Source organism: Podarcis vaucheri, assembly GCF_965113315.1.
Source record: "Podarcis vaucheri genome assembly, chromosome: Z".
NCBI lineage: Eukaryota > Metazoa > Chordata > Lepidosauria > Squamata > Lacertidae > Podarcis > Podarcis vaucheri.
In genome coordinates, this window is record NC_138758.1 from 37,344,607 (window position 1) to 37,368,885 (window position 24,279).

The 24,279-nt window shown below is 43.1% G+C and overlaps 1 protein-coding gene across 5 annotated transcripts in view; it reads right to left on the reverse strand.

Annotated features, from left to right (window-relative positions):
• The window catches only part of AK8 (adenylate kinase 8), a 111,879-nt gene that overhangs the window by 44,079 nt on the left and 43,521 nt on the right, over nucleotides 1–24,279 (reverse strand). For all 5 annotated transcript variants that reach the window (XM_082207847.1, XM_082207850.1, XM_082207849.1 and 2 more), the window contains 5 exons: nucleotides 15,053–15,134; nucleotides 13,233–13,304; nucleotides 12,233–12,433; nucleotides 10,949–11,080; nucleotides 9,191–9,280 (listed from right to left, as the gene is read on the reverse strand). In XM_082207847.1, coding sequence (XP_082063973.1) covers nucleotides 9,191–9,280; nucleotides 10,949–11,080; nucleotides 12,233–12,433; nucleotides 13,233–13,304; nucleotides 15,053–15,134 — 577 coding nt within the window. The remainder of the gene's footprint in view (nucleotides 1–9,190; nucleotides 9,281–10,948; nucleotides 11,081–12,232; nucleotides 12,434–13,232; nucleotides 13,305–15,052; nucleotides 15,135–24,279) is intronic.

Here is a 24,279-nt window from a genome sequence, read left to right on the forward strand (position 1 = left end):
GGGATTACATAGGTAAAGGTAAAGGGACCCCTGACCTTAGGTCCAGTCGTGGCCGACTCTGGGGTTGCGGCACTCATCTCGCTTTATTGGCCGAGGGAGCCGGCGTACAGCTTCTGGGTCATGGGGCCAGCATGACTAAGCCGCTTCTGGCGAACCAGAGCAGCGCACAGAAACGCCGTTTACCTTCCCACCGGAGCAGTACGTGCTTTCGAACTGCTAGGTGGGCAGGAGCAGGGAACGAGCAATGGGAGCGCACCCCGTCGTGGGGATTCGAACCGCCGACCTTCTGATCGGCAAGTCCTAGACTCTGTGGTTTAATCCACAGCGCCTCCCACATCCCTGTGGGATTACACAGGGGGTACTAAAAGGCAAGAGAGTGTGCTGGAGGTGCAAATGACTATCGGACACTGAAAAGCTGGCATTACTGGATGAAGTTCATCAGTTTTGTTGAATTAATTAAACCAAACACTTTAAATTGAATTTTTAATAAATGTGCAATTAATTGTTACTGGTGTGAATTATATTGTGCTATTATTGTCCTTAGCGAGCTGTGCAAATCACTGTTTTTGAATAATGCTTTCTATAGGATAGGGTAAGGGAACACATGTTTTAGATAATACTTTAGTGACCCTTGCAACAGCCTAGTTAAGGCAAGCTAGTACTGTATTGGGGAGAGAGAGAGAAAGAGAAAGAGAAAGAGAAAGAGAAAGAGAGAGAAGCAGATACAGAGACAGAAATAAAGACAGAGAGAAGGGAAGATCCACTGGCAGGTGGTTTATTTGTTCCTCTAACCCTCAGTTTTTGTCACCGGGGTTGGGAGGACAGACATAGCCCCATGAAGAAAACTCTGTAGTAATTCCCTAGTGCAAAATGTCAGACTTGAGAATAGCAAATAGCAGGTGGGGGCAAGGAATTACTTCTATAGCACTGCTAAACAGCCAATGGAGCTAAAGGTGGAACATCCGATCCATTTCAGGTTCTGATCATCCCAACTTACGTTAGCTCACCACTTTTCCAGTTCTGTTGCAAAAAATTTTTTTAGAAAGCCCTTACGAGACTTTGTCTGCCTTTTAAGGCACATTTCTGTTGTTGTTGTTGTTGTCATTATCATTATCATCATCATTAATTATTATCATTATTATCATTGTCATCGTCATCGTCATCATCATCATCATCTTACCTGCCCTCCCAGAGGAGCCCAGGGAACCACACACATTAATAATAACACCATCGAAAACATTTTAGTTAAAGGTAAAGGGACCCCTGACCATTAGGTCCAGTCGCGGATGACTCTGGGGTTGCAGCATTCATCTCGCTTTATTGGCCGAGGGAGCCGGCATACAGCTTCTGGGCAGGATGACTAAGCTGCTTCTGGTGAACCAGAGCAGCGCACGGAAACGCCGTTTACCTTCCCGCCAGACCGGTACCTATTTATCTTCTTGCGTTTTGAAATGCTTTCAAACTGCTAGGTTGGCAGGAGCAGGGACCAAGCAATGGGCGCTCACCCCGTTGTGGGGATTCGAACCGCCAACCTTCTGATCGGCAAGTCCTAGGCTCTGTGGTTTAACCCACAGCGCCACCCGCGTCCCCGAAAACATTCTAAAACCAACTAAAAACAACCACATTCACTCAACCAGTGATTTCAGAGTTTCCAGGAAGCTTCCTCATAAAAAGCAGAGCATTCCACAAACAGGGAACCAACAGAGGAGACCCTGCCATGGGTCTAAGACCACTGGGCAGTGCCCCCCACAAGGCCTCACCAAGAGAAAGCGGAGTCTGAGATGATTGGCATATATATGATTTTGCAATGATTTCCCCTAATATAATGCACTCTTGTATTTCCTTTTCATGAATTATATGCATTTTTCAGGTACACTTTCCCCTAATATATACATTTTGCTGCAGGAGAACTCCATCGCAAAATTACCCCCCGTCACCAGGAGACTCGAAGAGGGCCGGTCAACGGGTGGATAAATAGAACTTTAGGAGAAGAGGAAATTAATCTGATTTTTCGTTCCTGTTTGGACTTGTGTGTATAGAAAGAAAAATGAAAGAAAAATGTAGAGGGATTTTCCATCCTCCCCCACCCCCCAATAATAAAAAAGAGAAAGTAGCTCTCTGCAGGGCCCCTACAGCTTGTGAAAAATTAAAGTCGACGGATTCAAACTGTCCTATTTCCACATCAAACGAGGAGAGGCACTGTGCGCTTCCCAACTTATCTTCAAACGCCCAGCACCCTCGAAAGTTTCTTGAAAAAAAGAGAAAAAGAGCGAGAGGGAGAGAGAGAGACAGGAAAAGGAAAGAGTCTCCAGCTCCCCCAAGTGCTGTGCCCGTTACCATAGCCGCTGTCTCTCTCTCTCCTAATTATACCCCTGTGAGTTTATTAATCAACTTGTAAATTATTTAGAGAGCCATGCGTGCGCGTCTTCAGCTAGTACAAACACACGTGTGAGAAGAGGCGCTTGGAAAAAAACCAGCGGAGGGTCCCCCAAAGGATGCTCCGGCAATGTTGCAGGCTGCTTTCAGGATGGCTGGCTGGTGTGTGTGTGTGTGTGTGTGTTTGAAAAAATAAGAAATAAAACCGAGCTTATCTCCTCAGATAGAAAGATTTACCTAGCCTTTCAACTGAGAAATTATTTGCAACTTACGGATAGCAAACGATCCGCTACCACCCCCCAACTCTCCTTCATAAGAAGAGAAAGAAGGCTCTATTGTCAATTTTTTAAGCTGCCACTTTAGAGATAAGAATGTTAATTTCACTGTCAAAAATAAATAAATATGAGGGTGGGGAAGAAAAGCTGTGATCTTGGGGCCACCATGACATCCAAACTTGCAAAAACGAAAAGAGAGAATAAAGTAAATCATTGGGGAGTGGGGGGCGGCGGAAACATCCCAGTTTATTCATTTTTTCTGCAAGAAAAGTTAATGTTGTTATAGTAAAGACTGGGGGGTTTTTGTTAGTAATAGCAGAAATTAGGAGATTCCCAAATCCCCCTTCTTCTACTCCTCCCTGTTCTCCCTCCGCCCAGCCAATGAAGCAAGAAGAGAAAGCCACTGGGATGGATTCAAATATTACTATTTTATAAATGGAGAGTAGCAGAGGTGGGGAAGACACCAACACAGAGAGCTTGTGTCTAGCTCAATGGGGCTTGAGACAAAAAATGGGGGGAGACCTTATCTTTCTTTTCGTTGCTTTTGTTTTGTTTTGTCTATTAAATTTGTATACCACCCTTTCTCATCTCTCTTGTCAGACTAAAAGTTGTTCTGACCATAAGTGAATAGCACCAATCAAGAGCATGCCAAGGCCCCAGCCTGTCCACAAGCTCCAGTGATGGGGAGCAACTGGAGAAAAGAGGGTGAATAGACCCCAGATCGGTTCTGAATAGACATCAGGCTGGGAAACCTCACAATTAGTGAGGCAAACTCTGGCCCTCCAGGCCTTCTCTGGCCTTTGGGAGCCTCCTTCATGACCCCTTTTCCCCCAGCCTACACCCCTCACCAGCCCCACTTTGCACCTTCCTTGGATGCATTTTTCTGTCTGGGGTGTGTCCTTGGAACTCTGCTCTTGTCTCTTGCTTTCCTGGAAGGGGGACAGTGAGAGGCATGATAGCGTAGCAACTATCCTCTCTTGCAAAGGTAAAATCTAACATTTGTTGCTCTGTCTACTTTTGCTTCTGGCTCTGCTCGCCACTTGCATATGGCCCCTGAAAAGCTGGCTAAAGGGGAATGCAGCCTTCAGGCTGAGAAAGGTTTACCTACACCTGGGGGAGCAACCTGAAGGAGCCTGTGATCTTAACAATCAGACAAAAAGGTGTGGGGGAAATTCTTAAGAGTGGAAGAGGAGTGACAGAAGAAGGGGCACTGAAGTTAGGAGTACTACAGTCTTTGACTAATATGACTTTTTTTTAAAAAAAGGTTCACCAAGTAGCCTAACTCTCTTTCATTTCCCCCAAGGTCTTCTGCAAAGCCACTAATGAATTCTTGTTAGTATTTACTCATGCAAATTCATGCTTTGTTATCTTGAGGAGGAGTGGATTAGCAAAATGATCAGACTTATTATTTGTCTTAGAGCATAAATATTGGCTAGGATGCATCCCTTCATTCTGCTAAGATATGCCCCACTTAAGCCATAAAGCCACACAGATGCAAAAAAATATCAAAACAAACTTGGAGAAAAACAACTCTGGGATACTTATTGGTCATGTGGACAGAAGATAAAGCTCCAATGGGTGTCCTTAGGATATGTTATGACCACGTTACAGTATCTTTGCCTAGTAGAGAACCCTAACATTTAAACCATGGGAATGGCCAGGATCCAAAGGACTATTTAAAATATCATCTCTCCCCACACACCTGGCCATTTACCCAACTAATCACTGTGCTCTGCAGGTGAGGGCCTCTGCAGATGTACCAACTTATCAGGAGGTCTGTTGGGCTTTTAGTGTTATGGCACCTACTCTTTGGAATGCCCTCCCTTTAAATATCAGGTCCCGTCTCTGTTGTCTTTTCAGCACCTCTTGAATACATCCCTCTTTCAACAAGCATTTCAAAGTTGAGATCTTTCTTCATCTGCATTGGAATTGTTTTTCAGATGTTTTGATTGTTTTATTACTTGTGTATTTGCTGCCCTGGGATCATAGATGAGGAGAAGGAGGAGGAAGAGGAGGATCTACCCAGTCATCCTCTGGATAAGAGATGCTGAGAATTAGCAGGGAAAGTCTATTGCCTTAAGCTCTTGCATGTGTGCTTCCCTTTAGGATGGGGCAAGGTAGGTTACTCAGTGGGACACCATAGTGGGACACAGTAATGACCTTTGAGGAGCACAGTTTTATGGAGATTAGTTTTTGTTATATCTTATACATTTCTGATACTATTTTACTTTTATTTTAAATTCTGAAGAATGTTATCATTTTTGAAGTAACTGATACATTGGATTTTTTTCACAAATTGAAAATATTTATGGAAAACACACAGTGGAAAAAGAGGATGTCAAGGAAAGTGAGAGTACCACCAAGTCTGTAAAAGAAGATGGTACTGTGCCTGACTTCAATTACAGTGACCCTGCCAACTGGTCTAACTATTGCAGTGATAATTTGTGACAGCTTATAATACAACATGAACCACAGCAGGTTGTATCACATGATTTCCCCAAAGAGTAAAAGAAAAAAGAAAAAAAGAAAAAAGTTCTCTCCTTTACACTACAAGAGAAGAATAGCAAATGGTGAAGAAATATCAATTGAGGTTGATATATTCAGCCTCAAAATATGGTGTGTGTAAGTTGTTCGGCAAAAATATCGTGCACTACCTCTACAAGAAACAGGTTCAAAAGACTGGAAGAACATTGAATAATAATAATAATAATAATAATAATAATAATAATAATAATAATAATAATAATAATAATAAATTTATTATTTGTATCCATCCCATCTGGCTGGGTTTCCCCAGCCACTCTGGGCGGCTTCCATAGAAACCAAAAATACTGTCTTCACATGAGAGGAATACTGACCATTTAGAAAACTATCAGACCTGGAAATAACTATTGCACTTATCTAAAGGAAAAACATTGGTGATATTAACATGAAGAAAATTAGACAAGAAGAACATTATTGAGGGCAAATCTTGGAACACTTGATTGCTTTGGTCAGAGTTCTTGGCATACAAAACGTGGCATTCCATGGTACAACTAAAAAGTTGTATGGTGCTAGTTGCACAGTGGAAATATTTTGAAGTTTGTAGAATATCTAGCCCTTTATGATCCCATCATGAATGAACATTTGCACAGAGTTAAAGATCAAGAAACAATGGTTCACTACCTAGGAAAAGATATCCAAAATGAGCTTATACAGCTTCTAGCAGGTACTATAAAGCAGGGGGGGAGCACATGAAAACGCAGCCCAATACTATTCAATTATTTTGGACTGCAAACCTGATGTTAGTCATATTGTACAAATGACAATGATTGTATGTTTTGTTGATGTAATCAAACCATCAGATAATGAGATATCTGAGCCTTAGGTTATAAAAAGAGAACATTTCTCAGGATTTGTTCCACTAAAGGAGACTACAGGTGCCTTTATGACAGAAACTCTTTTGGACAGCTTGAGCAAATGGGATTACCAAGGAAGAATCCGTATTGTCAATGTGCAGCACTGTGAAAGGCAAAGAAAATGGCACACAAAAGAGAGTCCTGGACATAAACCCATGTGCCTTTTTTGTGCCCTGCAATGCACACTCTTTAAACTTGGTTGTCAGTGATGCCACTGTTGTCTGAAAGCAATTCAGTTTCCTCAGTTTAGATCAACAGATCTATAATTATTTCTATGCATCGACTCAGCGTTGGCAAATTCTAACTAACAATGTATCAGACTTAGGTATAACTGTTAAGCTGCTGAGCGAAAGAAGATGGGAGAGTCAGATTGATGCTTTGAAACCACTGAGATATAATCTTAGAAGTATATATGATGCTTTAATAGAGATCTTTGATGACACAAGCCTAAAAGGTTTATCTGGAAATGCTTCCCGAATTGAAGCTAAGGCCCTTGCTGATCTAATTTGTAAGTTCAGGTTTGTGCTGTGAACTTACAGCAATATCTCAAAGACTTCCAAAGTCGATACCACCACAAGGAGTACTTCTCTTCATACTACAACAAAAACACCTGGATAATGTGCCTAATGGTTCTGTTGCTCTAAGGATCCTTCTCACACTTCCAGTTTCTCAAAGCTCAAACTTATAAAAACTTACACTTAATGTTGCAAAAGAGATTAGTTGGCTTGGCAACTATATTAACTGGACTTGCCCAAGCATCAGCCCTTGACCAGAAGGAATTGGTGGCAAAATTTGCACACAAAGTGAGATTTTGATGTGCCTGAAATTGAAACTTTTAAGAGATTCATTTTGAGCTTCGTAATTCACAAGATTATTCAAAACGATTTGTATGCTAAAACACTTTCTTTTGTATTTGAGAAAGATAATCAAAGATTCTTGTACTACTTATTCCTGCAATTTTAAACAAATTTAGCAGTTTCAAGTTTTGTGCTTTCCCTTTTTTTCTACAAGAATCTGTTTTTGTCGAAGTTAGCAATTTTTTTTTTGGGGGGGGTGCATGTGTGCACGTAGCTAGCCTTGCCTGGGGTGCAAAATAGTCTGGCACTGGCACTGGGAAACAGGGAGGCTGGACAAGATAGCCCTTGCATCCTGATCTAGCAAGGACATAAGAGGAGCCTGGCTGCCGTATCATGCCAAAGGAGGACCCATCCAGCCAAATAGCTTGTTCTCACAGCAGCCAAACTGATGCCCCAATGAGAAGCCAGAAAGCAGGACCTGAGTGTGACAGCAACATTCTCCACTCGTGATTCCCAGCAATGGTTATTCAGGGGCCATGCTGTCTCCAACAGTGAAGGGAGAATAGGAGAATACATGTGCTTTAAATGTATGGTGTGTATGCAGCCACACATGTAACAAATACAAGCCTTTCTCCTTACCCTTGTGTGATTCAGCCACCACTGATGGATAATACCAGAGTGAGGGGAAATGCCACTCTGTGTGCACAGCACACAGGCATCGCAGCCTCCTCCATGGCCCCCTACAGTAGGCAAAACTCTCCCTTGTGTATATCCTAACTTTCGTGTATTGATGAGCATTTTATTAGATGTTGATGGTATTACTGTTATAGTGGTACCTCTAGTTACGAACTTAATTCATTCCGGAGATCCGTTCTTAACCTGAAACTGTTCTTAACTAGAGGTGTGCTTTTGCTAATGGGGCCTCTTGCTGCTGCCGCTGTGCCACCAGCACACGATTTCTGTTCTCAAACTGGGGCAAAGTTCTCAACTCAAGGTAACTCTTCCAGGTTAGCGGAGTTTGTAACCTGAAGCGTTTGTAACCTGAGATACCACTGTACTATTATTATTACTACCATCACCAGTGGGCATTTCAAGAAAAGGTTGCTAGGAGGAGTGTTCTTGTCACAGCTTCAGCCAGCTGGCAATGACACTTTTCAGCAAACTGTATTCCATTTGCTCTCCAGTTTTCTTGCCCCTCACCCGATTGATAATCAGCCAACATTCTATGTTTGCTGAGCATGCTCAGTTCTCATTGGCTGTTTCAAATTCCCTCTTCTCTCAGGGTCCCCACAACCCTCAAAAATTGTTTATTTGTTTACTTCTGAAAACTTTGGGATTCCTCCAACCCTGCTTATTATTTACTCCCTCATGTGCAGACGGTACTTCTTTGGCTTACCTATGGATCCACTCTGAGAGAACAGAGTTCCCTATTATTTGATGACTGGTGATGGTACTCAATAAGCCACGTGTAGATGTCATGGATGGACAAATCAGTCCATTTCACTTTCTCTCAGATTCTCATTGTTCCAATCTTAAGTTTGGTGCTCCACATATCCATATCAGTTTGCAATATTTTTTAAAAAATATTTTTCCTCATGAAAACTCAACAGCATTTTAGTGCTAATCTCTCCTAATATACACATTTCAAGTATAATTTTGACTAATCTTACGCATAATAAAATTGTAAGATGTTATCACTCTGTTTTCATTAACTGCTTTCTGAGGTTCTAAAGGCAGGAGTAGGGTGGGGTGGCTCTGAGAAAACAGTGTGACAATTGAGCAGGGAAGAGAGAGGGCAGGTTAATATGGGAGTTTTGGTCCTCTGGTGATGGGTGGGAGGCAAAGAGAAGGAATTGGGAAGGATAGATAGGGGAGCAAAGTGGACATCTGTGGGGAGAATGGTAGCAGGGCTAGCAAATGAAGCAAGCAGGGGCACAGCTCCTAGTATACATATATTTTTGAAAAGCGTTTCCCCCAAATATAACTAATTTTTTGTACATCATTTTTACAAGTACTGTCATGGATGCTTTTCTCTAGCAAGAGCATTTTTGCGCACACAACTTGACTACAGAACCACACAGTAGAATTTAAGGGTACAAGGGTTTCAGAGGACAGCTGGCTTTCAGTTAGCACATTATTTCAGAAAGGGTAAACTAAGTAAGTTCGCAAACAGAACCAAATTTATTCCCCTGCCTTACAAGATGCATCCTCAGCTCCAATCATGCCACAAAGATGCCCCCCTCCAAACCCCAAGATTATGCATCTGTCGTCCGTTCCCCCCAACTTCCCCACCTCCCCACAGATTTGTAAGCACTGCATGGGAAGTGCAGAAATGTGACCTTACCTGGCCAACCACTGTCAAAATACGGCTTAATGAGTTCTCCAAGTTTTGTCTCGTCGGCTACAGCTTCCTTTAGCAATTGCCCGCAGCAAACTGAGAGGAACGAGGAACAAAAAAGACATAAGGTTAATTTTTAAAAAGGAAGTAAGAAAGCAAAAGTAGAGGGGAGGGGAAAGGTGGATTGTGGGGAGGGCAGAGAGAGAGAAAAATGGCAAAGAAGCTGCATATTGGGAAAAGGGCACTGAATAAAATAAAAGACATGGGGGCTTGAGGTGGTTTCTCCATCTCACCCCTCTCTCTCTCTCTCTCTCTCTCTCTCTCTCTCTCTCTCTCACACACACACACACACACACACACACCTCTTTTTGCCCTAGCCAAACAAAAGCTGGAAAAAATATAGGATAATAAAGAATACATTTGGCTGGGAACATTTTTATTTTAAAAGAAAAATATACTAATCAAAATATAGAATGGAAAACAGCAAGTCAAGGGAGAGTCTATGGGTTGCTGACTGGTTATAAACATAATTACTGGAGGAGGAAGTTACAGCTTCCAAATTTTTCTGCTGGAGGTGCTGAGGAGCTCCTGGCTTCCTCATGTGGAAAGCTGACCCAAAGGGCTGTCGGCTGCTAGTGCCAGAACGCTGGTAGCTGGAAAGGATTCAAGAGGTCCTTCTAATTCAGCGCCCCAAGAGCAAACAAATAGGAAGAATGTAAGGAGTGCACAGTGGCTGGATTAGGCCTAAGGGCCATCTGATCCAGTTCTCACAGTGCTTGATGGCTGCCCAATTATGGGGCAGGAGCACAACAGCAGCACTCTTCCCACTTGTGCTTCCCAACAGCTGTTATTCAGAGCAACTGGCATCCCAGCAGCTGGTACAGAACTTTGATAGTGCCGTTTACTCATCTGGATGGAGGACAGAGGAGTGTGGGAGAGTGTGTGAAACTAGCCTACTATACAGGCGGTGGCCACTTTAGGCACGTCCAATTCATGCGTGATCACTAACGGGAGGGTTCTGCTCAACTCAGAAAGTGCAGAATGGGAGCAGGTCAAGGTGGAGTGGACACAAGGCGGGGGTGTGTGTGTGCTTATGCACGCTCTGTTGGTGCGTGCAGGGGCCAGGAATGGAACCCCCGTGTTGCCACCTATACAACGGTAACATTTTATTCATTGTTCCACCCTCTTCTGCCTCTGGTCCCGTTCACCACAGGCAGGTGCCCTCTGGGAGGTTGCCCAAAGCAATGCCTTGCCATGACCTTCGCGAGTGCCATCAGTGGGGGAGGAACGTGTCACACACCATGCCACTCACTCTCATGTTCCTTGGGGAGTGGGACTCATGCACTCTGGCCAGCCCCAAGGGGTGGCAGCAGCAGCCCAGCCCCACTGGGGTTTTGTTTATGCTGCAGCTCCCCATGCAGCTGAGCGTTTCTGGGAGATAAAAAAATGTGCCGGTACTACGTAAGTAATGCCAGGAAAAAAGCATTGCCCAGAAGGGAATGCAGCCTTCAGGCTGCTAAACATTCCTCACCTTTTCTCTAAGGATATAAACATGGAAACTTTAAATGTATATATATATATAAACGTACAGTACATACGTCAGTGCTGTCTTGTTAAAGTTACAAAAGTTTCTATTGCCTAGTGGCCTTTTATCAGGGGATTTTTGCTTTTGATCTGGGGTGGTTTGGAGAAATATTACATCCTCAGCAATGGACAGAGACAGCCTGAGACCATTGAGGATTTAAGACAGAGAAGGTAACAAACCATTGATGATGCCATATTTCCGAGAAAGTAACGATGCTTGCATGCTTTTCCCAGAGCCTGGCGGTCCACAAAGGAGAATCCGGGGTGAAAACGGGGCAAGTGTTCGAGGAGGAGCTTGGACATGGGTGAAGACTGACAAACAATAGAAGTGGTGGAAAGTTAGGATATTCAAAGGGTATCCAAAGGTAAGCACAGAGGAATAGCTGTGGGTAGTACTGCCCCCCCTTCTGAAATCTGCTTGTTTTGCTTTGCCTAACAGTAGGACCCTTGCACCTTGCAGGTTAAGGAGACTTGCTGTTGGTTTCATGCCGGGGAGGGGGGCTACCCAAATATTAGAACTAACCCTACTCACAGCGGAGGGAAACAGTCCATTTGCACATAATTTATTCCCAAATAAATATCAGCTAACCAGAGACAGCTCTAAGCTGTTCTTCCCAGCCCAGCATATCTGCAGCAGAAACATAACAGGCCAAGCAGCCTGCTTACAAATGATGCTTAATTTGCAGTAAATAAGCAAGTTAATTAGGAGTAATGATCCCCCAGACAGTCTCCACATCTAATTATTCTTTTTAAAAAATCTGGCTGCTTGATGCATCAACTGGAAGAAAAAGATGGGGGGAGATGATCTGGAGAGGATTTTTTTTCCATTCCAATTTTCAATTTATTTCACTGCATTATTAATTAATAATAATTAATATTCAGCCTGCATACATATATTTACAATTCAAGGCATGAATTGTTTATGAACGATGATGTGAACTTTTAAATGTAATTAAGTAATTTAGAGGTAATTAATTTTGTAAATTCCGGATATAAACCTCCAACTTGTTTACCTCAAAGTGTGGCGCTTGTGATTAGAAGGAAAGGCCCTTTTTCCAAATGAAAATATTAGCTGGGTGATAAAAACAGGCCACTGAAAGACTGTTGGGAAAGGGGACAATTAAAAAGCAAAAGAGAAAGAAGAAGAAATGTGCTTTGTGGCTGTCAATTTCTCAATTTTCCCTACGGAGAGCTCAAATGAAAGGAATCATTTATATACAAAGTCATGATAGCAAACCAAAGAAATGAGGGTACATCACAAATATGTTTGTGTTGAGATGAGGGTTTGTTTCACGAATTGTTCCACTCCAAAACAGGGCTTTTAGGCTATTTCATCTTAGAAGATCTGGGGAGTGGAATTTTCAAAGTGGGAAAGAAATGATGCTCACCCTCTGAGAAAGATGGACCTGAAACTGACCCTGTTGACAAAACCACAAAATCTAACAGCTGTCCATCTCTTCCTACCCTGTGCAAAAACATCTGCGCATGGCTGGTCAGCGTTGATCAACTTCATGCAACTCCCAAAGGACTGAAGAATCCCAGGGTAGTCTTGATGGTATTTCAATATCCGCCTTGCGGTCTCCACTTCAGATATGCCATGCGGCACCTTCAGGCGCTGCCGTATGTAGTCCTCAGTTGGCCAATCAAAAGTTGTATGGTACACCTCTGGAAATGGGTTGGCAGAAAAGATTCACTTGAACAGAGACTGGGCTGCATCCGCGCCATACATTCAAAGCATAATTAAAAGCATATGACTTCTTTCTCCTTGTCTAATGAAGCATCCTGGAACTGTAATTAATCCCCTCATGGGTAACTTGGAACAGGCTCATAAATGTGGCTGCCCCTGTTCTGTGGAACAACATTGCTGTTGAGACACTGGTGGAGGAAGAGGAGTGCGGGGGGAGCGCATCGCCCCCGGCAGCGCGATCCCGGCAGGGTGCCATTGTGGCTGTCCCCCCAGGCTGGGCGCCCCACCCCCAGGACACGGACACGCCCCCAGGATGGCACGTAACGCCCCCAGGACACGTGCCAGCCCTGCCCCCACCTGCTCTCTGCCCCCCCCCCAGTGCCAGAGCATAAAGCTCCGCCACTGTGTTGAGATACAACAGGCACCCACAGTCTGCACTTTCCAGAAACAAATTAAGACATTTTTGTTCCATGAGCTTTCCTAACTGGATGAAAAGGATCTTTTATCAGAAGTGTTCACTCCCTAGTGATTTAGTCTTGTTTCAAATGTATTTGCTGTTTTGGTGCTTTTAACAGTTAATTATCTTTTGTGTAAATTGGCTTGAAACAGTGGTTTAGGAGATGATTAATAAATCTGTGGTGATGGTGGTGATGATGATATTCTAATCTACTGCATCCCCTGAGCTAAAGATTCCATTGCCCCTGCCACCTTTATCCTGCCATTCTCAGCCACCACTTCCTCATTTCTGTTAGCAAGAAAACAAAAACAACGGCACACCTCCTGTAGAAACATCCACTCTTTTCCCAAGATTCCTCTCAATCAGCACAATATCTGGAGCGAAAAGCACCACTAGGAAGGAAGAAAGGAAAAATAATTGCAAATACAACTGACGTTAATTTGGCTTTCTGGAAGCCTGATTAAAACAACAACAACAACAATTAAAAGTATGCATTCCAGATGTGCAGAGAGGACTTTAAAACATATAGTTCTGTATATGTGTGTGTTCCTTTTTCTCCAGGTATCAGGGAAGTTCCTAGATCTGGTGCCAACCTGGTGCCCTCTAGATGTTTTGGACTATAGGTGCTATTAGTCCCAGTCACCATGAAGGCTGGCAGGTTGTGAAAAGCTATGCTGGACTTACAATCACACTAATTTGCATGAGGCAAATTCCTCCAGGGAATTATTTCACACAATCCTTATTGCAAGGTTGGGGAACCTCCTGCCTGCAGGTCAAACCTGGCCCAACAGGCTGTTTTTCTGAAACCACACCCATCTGACTCACACCTGATGTCATATGTGAATAGGAATATAAGGTGGGTGGAGATGCAGCTGCTGAAAACAGAATTGGAGCTGGTTTGCAGGGAGTTCAACCCAGTTTTGTGCACTATCTTCCCCCATCCCAGCAGGGCAATTTTGACATGTGAGTGGGACACCACACCTGTCAGTCACCTAGTGTCAATATGACATCAGATGATTGACTCGTAAGTAGTCAAAGTTGGCCAAAATTCCTCTGTCTTAAATTCAATGGCGCAGGGACAGAGGTTTCTGGGGATAAGATGCTGTGATTTTCCTCCCCATTACAGTACTGTGCCAGGAGAAGAGGAACCTCTCCTTCCAGCTGTTCTGGTTCTCCATCAGAATCAGAACTCAAAGTATCACCATGTTTGGAAGTTTTTATATTTATGAAGTCAGTATAGAGTCTCAAAATTGGTCTACAGGTTTCATATTGGGAAGGCACAGCAGAGACCTACAATGCATGACTAGGCTGAAGTGAAGACGTTGAAGTAGAATTTGACAGCCCCTCCCATGTGCTCTCCTTTTGAAGGTATCTATCTCTCAAGCTCTGGGGCCCTCCCCACAGTTTAGACTTCTCCTGGGGCCCCAAATTCTCACCGCCAATCTACAAAGATCCTCCCTCTGGTCAGCCTCCTCTAGCTTTCCTCATCATCATCATAATCTGACCACTCTCTCTAAGATGCCTCCATAGGACTCATGATACTAGCTCTGGGCTGTGTTGGGGCACAAAATTGGGGTCATGAAAGTTGCCTGAGGCTTAGTAGACCTGGGCAGTGGTTTAGCCACCACTGCTCTAGGCAGTAATGGAATCCATGGAAATGCAGTGGCTCCTCCCACCAACACGAATCATTGGTTCTTCTGATTTGGGCAGTGAAAGTTTTTCCTGGCTCTGACTCCTGGCTTGATTCTCTAGCTGCGACTCCTGGATTGACTCCTGGCTCCAGAATGAGGCCTGTACTCATCAGCCCTGATGTTGACCCCTTTATAGTATTGGGCATTAGGAAATGCCCAGCTTCACCAGTCATGGGTGCTCTTCTGCCACATGATATTCACAGAACCTACTGTTATGTCTATACTACTTTCTCTACCTCATTTCTGTCAATGAGGCTTACAAGTTTAAAACACTAAAGAAATAAATTATGTATCCTGTAAGAAACCCTGGGGCAAGGGGGTAGGGCAGTCTGTTGTGTTTGACCTGATGTTCTCTTGCCTCTTCCTCGTTCTCTTTCTCAAATGGAAGAGAGAGATTAGAAAGTCAGAAAGAATTTGTAAAAACACAATGGAACTAAACATGTTCTTACCAACGTGCTTGGGAATGATGCCCATTGCCAGCAGCTCCCGGGCAAGTTCTCGACTTTGGGGAATAGCCTCCATAATCCAGCCCTGGTGAAATAAGACATATAACAGCTGATCATTGAAATGAAGCACATATTGGGTCACGATGCTGGGGAGTCATGGAAGGAAAGGTCTCTGATTTGTGACTGCTGGATAGGGATGCGGGAGATACTTGATTCAGTTCATACTTCATCTGCACCTCCTGAAATAATACACCAACCAAAACAGAACCATCCTTCTAATAATTTTGCAGTGCATGTTTCCAGCAAACTGGTGTGTAAAAAATGCATTATATTCATGAAAATAACATACAGAGATGCATTCTCTTAGGAGAAATAGCTTTGCAGAAATGCAGTATATTGAGGAAAAATGCATACAAAAATGTTCATGTTTGGAGAAATTTGCATTAAAATGCTGCTGAATTTTCATGAGACCTTCTTTAAAAATTGCAGACCAATATACTTATTTTATTTATTGCATAAAACTTATGCACCTCGTAAAAGGCGGGGGGGGGGATACCTCAAAGTGGTTTACAGCCCAATGTGGAGAACCAAAGACTGCAAAACGAGAAACAGAGAGAAACAAAAATCAACATCCTCATCCATCCCTAGTTTCAAGCCTCTGAGCAACTTTTCCCAGTATAAGGCCTATTGAAGCAGAATGCTTGTTTTATAGGAACAGAGATAGAGATATAAAGATAGAGATAGATACCCTTCCAACTCTTAAACCATTTTTATCTGCACATGTCTTTATTGAAATATTTTTAAAAAATGGGAAGAGAAGGAGAAGTCTAGGTATTTTTGAAATATTCAGGAGGATGTGAACTCATACAGCCAACTTTTTAAAAGCTAAACCAAGCTAAAGAGGACAAAGGGGGAAAGATATGTGCATGTCCATCCCCCAAATTATACAGGAAAATGTGCTGTAATGGAAGCCTCCAAACCCCCAGAGCTAACGAAGCAGGCAAGCTAAAGAGATCTATATATGAAAAGGGCTGTTTGCTCCCTAAAGTCCTTGTTATAACCAGCTAAGTGCTGGACTGAAGATCTTTTTTATGATTATGTAAAACAAGACGAAACAGAAAACAACAACAACAAAAAAAAAACAGGAAAAAACCACAAATACTTATGAATCTGTACTGGACTGACTGAGGCTGAAAGGAGATGTAGTCCAAAACATCTGGAGGGTACCTGGTTGTCAAAAGCTGGTTTACGCAATACAGTGGTACCTCGGGTTAAGAACTTAATTTGTTCTGGAGGTCCATTCTTAACCTGAAGCTGTTCTTAACCTGGGGTACCACTTTAGCTAATGGGGCCTCCCGCTGCTGCTGCGGCGCCACTGCACAATTTCTATTCTCATCCGGAAGCAAAGTTCTTAACCCAAGGTACTATTTCTGGGTTAGCGGAGTCTGTAACCTGAAGTGTCTGTAACCTGAAGCATCTGTAACCCGAGGTACCACTGTACCAGACTGGAAGCCAAACTGAACCTGAGCCAAATACTTTTTTTTTTATTTAAATAATTTTTATTGCATTTTTTCCAAATAAAAGTACACAGTATTAAACAAACAAAGAAAAAAGGAAAGAAAAAGAAAAAAAGAGAAAAGAAAAAAGAGAAAACAAACCATTTCAACAACTTATTTCAACTTTCCAACGGACTTCCCCACATCTCCCGCACAGAGCATTCTTAACAATAAATTTATCAGCAAATTATAACCTTGTTTCGTATGTTTCTTTTATACTTTCAATTACAATTTAAGTTTAAATTCCTTATTTTCCGTTTACTCTATAAGCAAACATACTATCCTTTTTGACCATTTAAACATTGATTCTTTCATTAATATTGTCTAATTTCGTATGTATTCCACTCTCGTTACTGGGGCTAACATTCGAAGTCATGCGAAATCCTATAGTTCATATAACTTATAAAATTTTTGCAAATAGTCCTTAAATTTTTTCCAGTCCTCCTCCATTGCTTCTTCTCCCAAGTCTCGGATCCTGGCAGTCATCTCAGCTAGCTCCATGTAGTTCATCAATTGCGTCTGCCACTCTTCCAGTGTGGGCAAATCTTGGGTCTTCCAATACTTAGCGATAAGAATTCTTGCTGCTGTGGTAGCATACATAAAAAACGTTCTATCCTTCTTTAACACCTTTTGGCCGACAATGCCCAGAAGGAAGGCCTCCGGTTTCTTAGGGAAGGTGTACTTAAACACCTTTTTTAACTCGTTGTAGATCATTTCCCAGAAGGCCTTCACTCCTGGACAAGTCCACCAGAGGTGAAAGAATGTCCCCTCAGCCTCCTTGCATTTCCAACATTTATTATCAGACAAATGGTATATCTTAGCAAGCTTGACTGGGGTCATGTACCACCTGTATACCATTTTCATAATGTTTTCTTTCAAGGCATTACATGCCGTAAACTGCATACCGGTGGTCCATAACCTTTCCCAGTCCTCAGCCATGATATTGTAAACAATGTCTTGAGCCCATTTTATAATGGCTGATTTAACTGTCTCATCCTGAGTATTCCATTTAAGCAGCAAGTTATACGTTCTCGATAATACCTTGGTCTTTGGTTCTAACAACTCTGTCTCAAGTTTCGATTTTTCCACCTGGAATCCTGTTTTTTTGTCTAACTTAAAAACCTCGTTGATTTGGGCATAATGAAACCAATCTTGCACCTTACCCTTTAGTTTTTCAAAGCTCTGCAACCTCCAATTATCTCCAATGTTTTCTATTATTTCCCAATGTTTCGGCCGAACCTGAGCCAAATACTGAACCAAACCTCTCTCCCTGCACCTCCCTGAATTGGAAACCAACTGGAATCACTATTTGAAAGCCAACCAAATCAATCTTGAATTGCTAATTGAACATGGACAAAGACACAACTTGGGTGTGGAGAGGGAAGAATGGTTGGCATTTCAAAACAAATCGTAACAACTCACTAGAAGAATGATGTCTCTCAAAGAGAACCAAATCAGTCCTGGAGGTTTGCAGGCTTACTGAACCTTTACAGTAGTACCTTTGGATACGAACAGGTTCCATTCCGGAGCCCTGTTCGCATCCTGAAGTAAATGTAACACGCGACTGCATGTCTGCGCATGTGCGGGTCGTGTTTTGCTGCTTCCGCGCATGCGTCTGCTATCATTTTGAGCATCTGCGCGTGCGCGAGCGGCAAAACCCGGAAGTAACGCGCTCTGTTACTTGCGGGTCGCTGCAGAGTGCAACCCGAAAATATTCATCCCGAAGCTACTTCAACCCAAGGTATGACTGTACTAGCTTGGGGGAGGACAATTCAAATTGTAGCTGAGCACAAATCTAAGCTGAACCAAATCCTTCAGTGGCTTGACGCCTGACTATGTGGCACCAGTGTCAGCTGGAGCTGGGCAGCTGTGGGGCCCATGTGCTGGCAGAGCCCACTGGGGCTCCTCATAGTTGGTAGGGTGGTCAGTCATACATTTCCAAAAAAAGAGGATATGCATCACGAAAAGGACAAAAGAGGGGTTCAATTGACATAACATTTTAATTTATATGTATCAATGCACTTTTAGAAATAATGTTTTAAATAGAAACACAATACATCAAGCTGCAGTGGAGGCAGACACCAGCTGACTTGTGTGCCTACAAACCAAGTAAGCCCAACTGCTGATAAGCTCCTACGTGCCATTTTTATGGCTCCTTGACCAGACTTGGGGACTGGATAGCTCTCAAACAGAGGCGTTCTTCAAAGGATCAGCTCTTCACAGCAATAGATGGTCCTTTGTAAACTAGGACATGTGGCTACAATAGTGCTGGGTGCCACAAGTAGTGCCCCCATGCTTACAGGTGACAGCACCACCACTTACCTGGGTCACTAACACACATGCAGCCTTACCTGGTGGTGCTAATATGCTTCTTGCTAGAATGAGCCTCGATTTTTTATTTCCTATAATTCAGGGGTCACCAACATGATGCCCACAGGCACCAGTATCTCCATCAATACCTCCTATGGTGGCTGCAAAAGATCTCTTGGGGGAAAATCCAAACTGTGTTTGAATGGGTGTCTGCTGCTAAAATGCAATGCTACAGAAAAGGAGTAGTGATGAACATCTGTGGGACTGCTGGGGGGGGGGCACCAGTGGTTATATACCAAGGACCCACTTATGCCTGACAGGCCAGCCCCATTCAACTCCCAGAAACACAGCTCGCTTCCATAGCAACACTGAGCAGTGGGGAGGATGGCATTTAAGACTGCTAAATCTGGCCAAAATTTTCCCTCTGCTTGGTGACTTGACCCTGCTGTTGCATTACTACCAGGAAATTTTCAGAGGAATATGGGAGAAAATTGTGTGTGGGTGCACATGTACCATGAAATATAAATATTTAATATTGCATTAAGCCATTGATAATTATCAGTTCCTGCCTTAACTTGAATCTGTAATCAATAGGGGACCCCAAAAGCTGCAGAACTGTTCAAGGGAAACATATCCCATGAGGAAGAGACCAAAACATTCTAATTACTGGAAAACACAACTGTCTGCTGGCAACTCCCTAATTAGACCAGTTTTACTAACATGCTATGCCACGGATTTCTTCAGGAAATGGGAAAACAGTCTTGAGGCAAAGGTATCGTGGAAACCGTCCACTGTTACCACTGCACCTCCCAGCATCGTGTCTGCAAACAAAACAGCACCTACATTAAGGAAGTCCAAGTATCTGAAAGAGGTGGGGGAGAAAAATGGTCCATATCCTATATGGCTGACAGGCGGTGGTGACTGTTGCCCATTGGAATTGGCAGGGCAGAAGGCAGGGAGGTCAAAGAGCAGGTTTAGCCACAGCAAAAGACAGATGAAGCCAAAGCCAATGACAAGCAGAACCAACTAGATGAGGGAAAATAGTATTAAGCAATCTAAAATGGCTGTTTATAAGACTGCATAGATGAATCACAGTTCAGTGACAGAGCACATTCTCTGCAAGTAGGGATGGATGGATGTTTCCAGTCTGCATCCATTTCCTTGTGTGATAATTTGTAAAAGTTCTCTCCTGCTTCCACATTAATATGTGTTTTTAAAAAAATATGTGTGAAGATTTCATGTTTAAATACATATATTTTACTGCACTTTCTCACAGAATACAAATTTATAAACCTACTTCATTGGGGGGGGAAATTAATCAGGGAGTCAAACCATTAATTTTGTTTTATTTTTTGGTTCAGCCACAACTGAAGGTGTCCCAGTTTGGTTCTGGTTCAAGATAAAAAATGTTCAGCCTGTGCAATCGAATTGGTTCAGCTCCAGTTCACTAGAGATTATCTTTGTAGTGTTTGATTTCAACTGTACAAGCACAAGCACACAAGCATCTGTAGTAGATTAAGAAATAAATCAAAGTAATTTTAAGGAAGGAGGAAATGATTTAGTAAATAAACACTGAACAATTACTGTGATTAATTGACTTTAAGGTTTTCAATTGAGTTTTTCTTCCTCTTTCATAATACTAGAACTTGTGGATATTCAATGGAGTGGAATGGTGGAAGATTCAGGACAGACAATAGAAGGTACTTCTTCACACAGTGCATAATTAAACTTTTTAATTTATTATTAATTTAACTCCATAGTTGGAGGCAGTAATTGTTTCTGAATACCAGTTGCTGGAAACTACAGGAGAGGAGAGTGCTCTTGTGTTCAGGCATTGCTTGTAGGCTTCACATTAGGGCATCTGGTTAGCCACTATGAAAACAGGATTCTGGACTATGTGTCATTGGCCTGATCCAGCAGAATCATAGAATCATAGAGTTGGAAGGGACCTTGGGGGTCATCTAGTCCAACCCTGTGCCATGCAGGAATCTCTTCTTACATTCTAATCCACTCCCACAATAGGTAGTGATGGACAAAAACCTGGATGGCTTTAAAAGATGAGTAGACAAATTCATGGAGAAGGCTATCAATGCTATCAATGGATAACAAATTCATGGAGAAGGCTATCAATGACTATGTTCTACCTCCATTGTCAGAAGCAGTATAGGAATCACAAGTAGGAAGAGTGCTGTTGTGCTCAGGTCCTGCTTGCGGGCTTCCCATAATGGGCATCCAGCTGGCTACCATGAGGACAGGATGTTGGACTAGACTGGTCTGATCCAGCAGGGCTTCTACATTCTTATTTGTGATGGCATCAATGTAGGATTTTAGGGTGAATGTCCCCAGCCTCATACAACAGAACAGGACGGCTCCCAGATCCATCAGGGCTGGCTGACCACATATTGAAATCAGCAAAGTAATGCACCTTAGCACAGGAATGGGGAACCTGTCACTCTCTAGTTATACTTGATCTCCAACTCCCTCCCATCAGTCCCAAGTCAGCATGGCTAATACTCACCAAAAGACCATTCAATTCAGAATTGGAGACCAAAGTTGGAGATTGCAAAAATTCTCCGTGGCTGAGGTCACTGATTTTTGCCCACTAAGTTCCATGCAAACATACACACATTTGCTACTCCACAAGTAGAAACACACCACCCCTGAGATCACATATGAAGCTGGTTCCCACATCCCAGTCTATAAAGTTTGTGATTTCACAGTTTAAGGCTCTAAGCAAAGCAACAACAAATGAAATGAAATAACTAAATAATAATAATCCAAGAAGGTAGCTCAACAAACAAGTTGCTTGTAATTAAGGCGCCATGCTAATACATTATAAATAAGCCCTCTCTAAAACAGTTAGATATATGGGTCATTCTCCACCTCAGCCCCCCCCCCAAGGTTTCCCAGTTCCAAGGCCCCAGCCAATCCCTAATTAGAATACATTATCCGTCGGCTTGACACTTCAGTGAAATGTCTAGCCTGCCGCCGAGGTGCAGCTCCGCTCGGCACAGGGTTTATTGATATTCCGCTGCATTTCCTTCGCCATGCCCCCAGTGGCTCAGTTCTGTTTTATCACACATCAAAAGGGCCGTATGCTCAGGGCGCCCCCCCCCCTTGCACATGGCTCAGAGCCGGAGGTCTGGAACAGCTGCAAGTAGGATGGTATCACAGAAGGGACAAGCTCCAAACAGATGTCAACGATAAAAAAAGGGGGGGAGGATAAGAAGACAACAGTGGTGGGGGGAGAGGGGGAAGGATTGTGGCTTGGGAGCCAAGGATGAAGGAACAGCACAGAGTCCATCGAGGCAAGTCAGGCTTTGTGCAAATGCTGGTCGTTCCTGCCCTCCTGACTGCCATTAAAGGCTAATTAGTACCTTCACAAGCTAAGGATTTGTTTCTTTGCGAAGCAATTGGGAGGGAGAGAATGCTTCCCCACGCAGGCAAATAATCCCCAGACGCTTGAATAAACGGAATAAAAGATCCTTCACACTTGGTCCCACATGTCTGTCTGCCTCTCCCATTTGATCTACTTTGAAACAGGGCACCATGCACATACCCCAGTCATTTAAGAGCTCATCCATACAGTGGTTTAATGTGAATGGTAAGCTTCCTGTGCCTCCATTAATTTTTCCGTTGTACACATGGTGTTCTCCTCCAAGTCAGTGTCTTCCCCACACTTTCCCCACCCTCAATCTGGATTCCCCCCCATCCCAATCCCTCTGCAAAAAAAAGGAGATAGCATGAGAAAACCATAAGAACAGCTCTGCTGGATCAGGCCAATGGTCCATCCAGTCCATCATCCCGTTCTCACAGTGGCCAACCAGATGCCCCAATAGAAAGTCCGCAGGCAAGATATGCACTAATATTGCAACAATGGTGTGTGGCAGAATGAACTTGCATGTTGTTGGGAGCAGGGAACCAGCGTGTGTGTGTGTGTGTGTGTGTGTGTGTGTGTGTGTATAGGGCAGACCCAAGACATTCTGGTGCTGGAGATGAAGGAAAAAATAGTGCCACTCGTTCACCCTACATGCAGAATCAAACCAAATTGTCAGCTGACTCCACTTCAACCTGGCAACAGATTGGTCTCCACCACTACACTTCAGCTAAGCAGGGTAGCTTAGGGAAAGCAGCATGTTGGTGAGCTTCTACCACACACGCATACACCATGCTTTGTTTCTTTGCGGCAGCTACCTCACCTCCAAGTTACTGCATTTGTTCCATTTCACAATTTCTGGGTGACTGAGTTCATCGTTTTGGAAAGTTTGGGATACAATTTCTTTTCTTTTTCTCAAATGAAGGAAAAGATAAGAATGGTAGAAAAACATGCTTTTTATATATGTAATTGTTTTATACTTTTTATTGTATGGTAAAATCAATTGGAGATGCTTCATGGGAAGAGATTTCTAACTGGAATGTAATTAAGGGTACTGGGAATTGTAGCTCTGTGAAGAGGATCTCCTAACAATTCTCAGCATCCTTTAACAAATTAAAGTTCCCAATATTTTTTTCTGTTAAATTGATATAAGAGTTCTTTGAAATGCATAGTGTGAACATGACCTATTTATTTCCTCACAGCATAGTTTTGAGCAGGCCATAACTATGCCGGTGGACTCGGTAACGTTTTGTGTGAAGGTCTTCAAATGATTCCTCACCAGGGCTTCCTCAATTCCTATAAATTAACTCTGCTACCACACTAAACTAGCACAGCTGTGGCTTCAAGGAACAGCCAGTCAGTGGGGCTGCAAGGACCTTATGCGAACCTCGTAAGGCACAGCAGCCCCAGTTCCCAATCCCACACATAGCTTGCTCTAGAACATAATGCCTGCCATAAGTTTTCTCGGTTTGCTAAGACCACCACCACTCCCTGCGTGATCCCTCAGCACCCTAACTGCATTTGGATTTGCAGAACAAGCCCTATGGGGTCCTGGAAGAGCCATTGATCAATAAAACCGTGTTCCTCCGAGGATACAAGCGACATCTATAAACCTGAGAGTGTCAAAACAACGGCACACAAAATCCGGCATTCCTACCATCGGCAGGATGAAAGCTGGGCAATTAATGCCAGCCGAATGACACCACCAGGAGAAATAAAACAAACAGCTGGTAGTACAGTGGGCTGGTGGCCCGCTCCTGGCAATCTATTAACATTTTTTTCCAGGATAATATACTGACTTGTGTTATGAACCACAGCAGCATAAATCTGGCTCAAGAAGCAAGCTGACGGCCTCTGCAAGATTCAAATATTTTGGGGTGGGGTGGGGGGAAGTTTTCTATTCCAGAAAGGCACAAGCTCCAGATGTAGCGTGTTTTGCCTTCAAGGTGGACATTTAAAAAGTGCTATCAAAAAAGTTTTGCACTTAT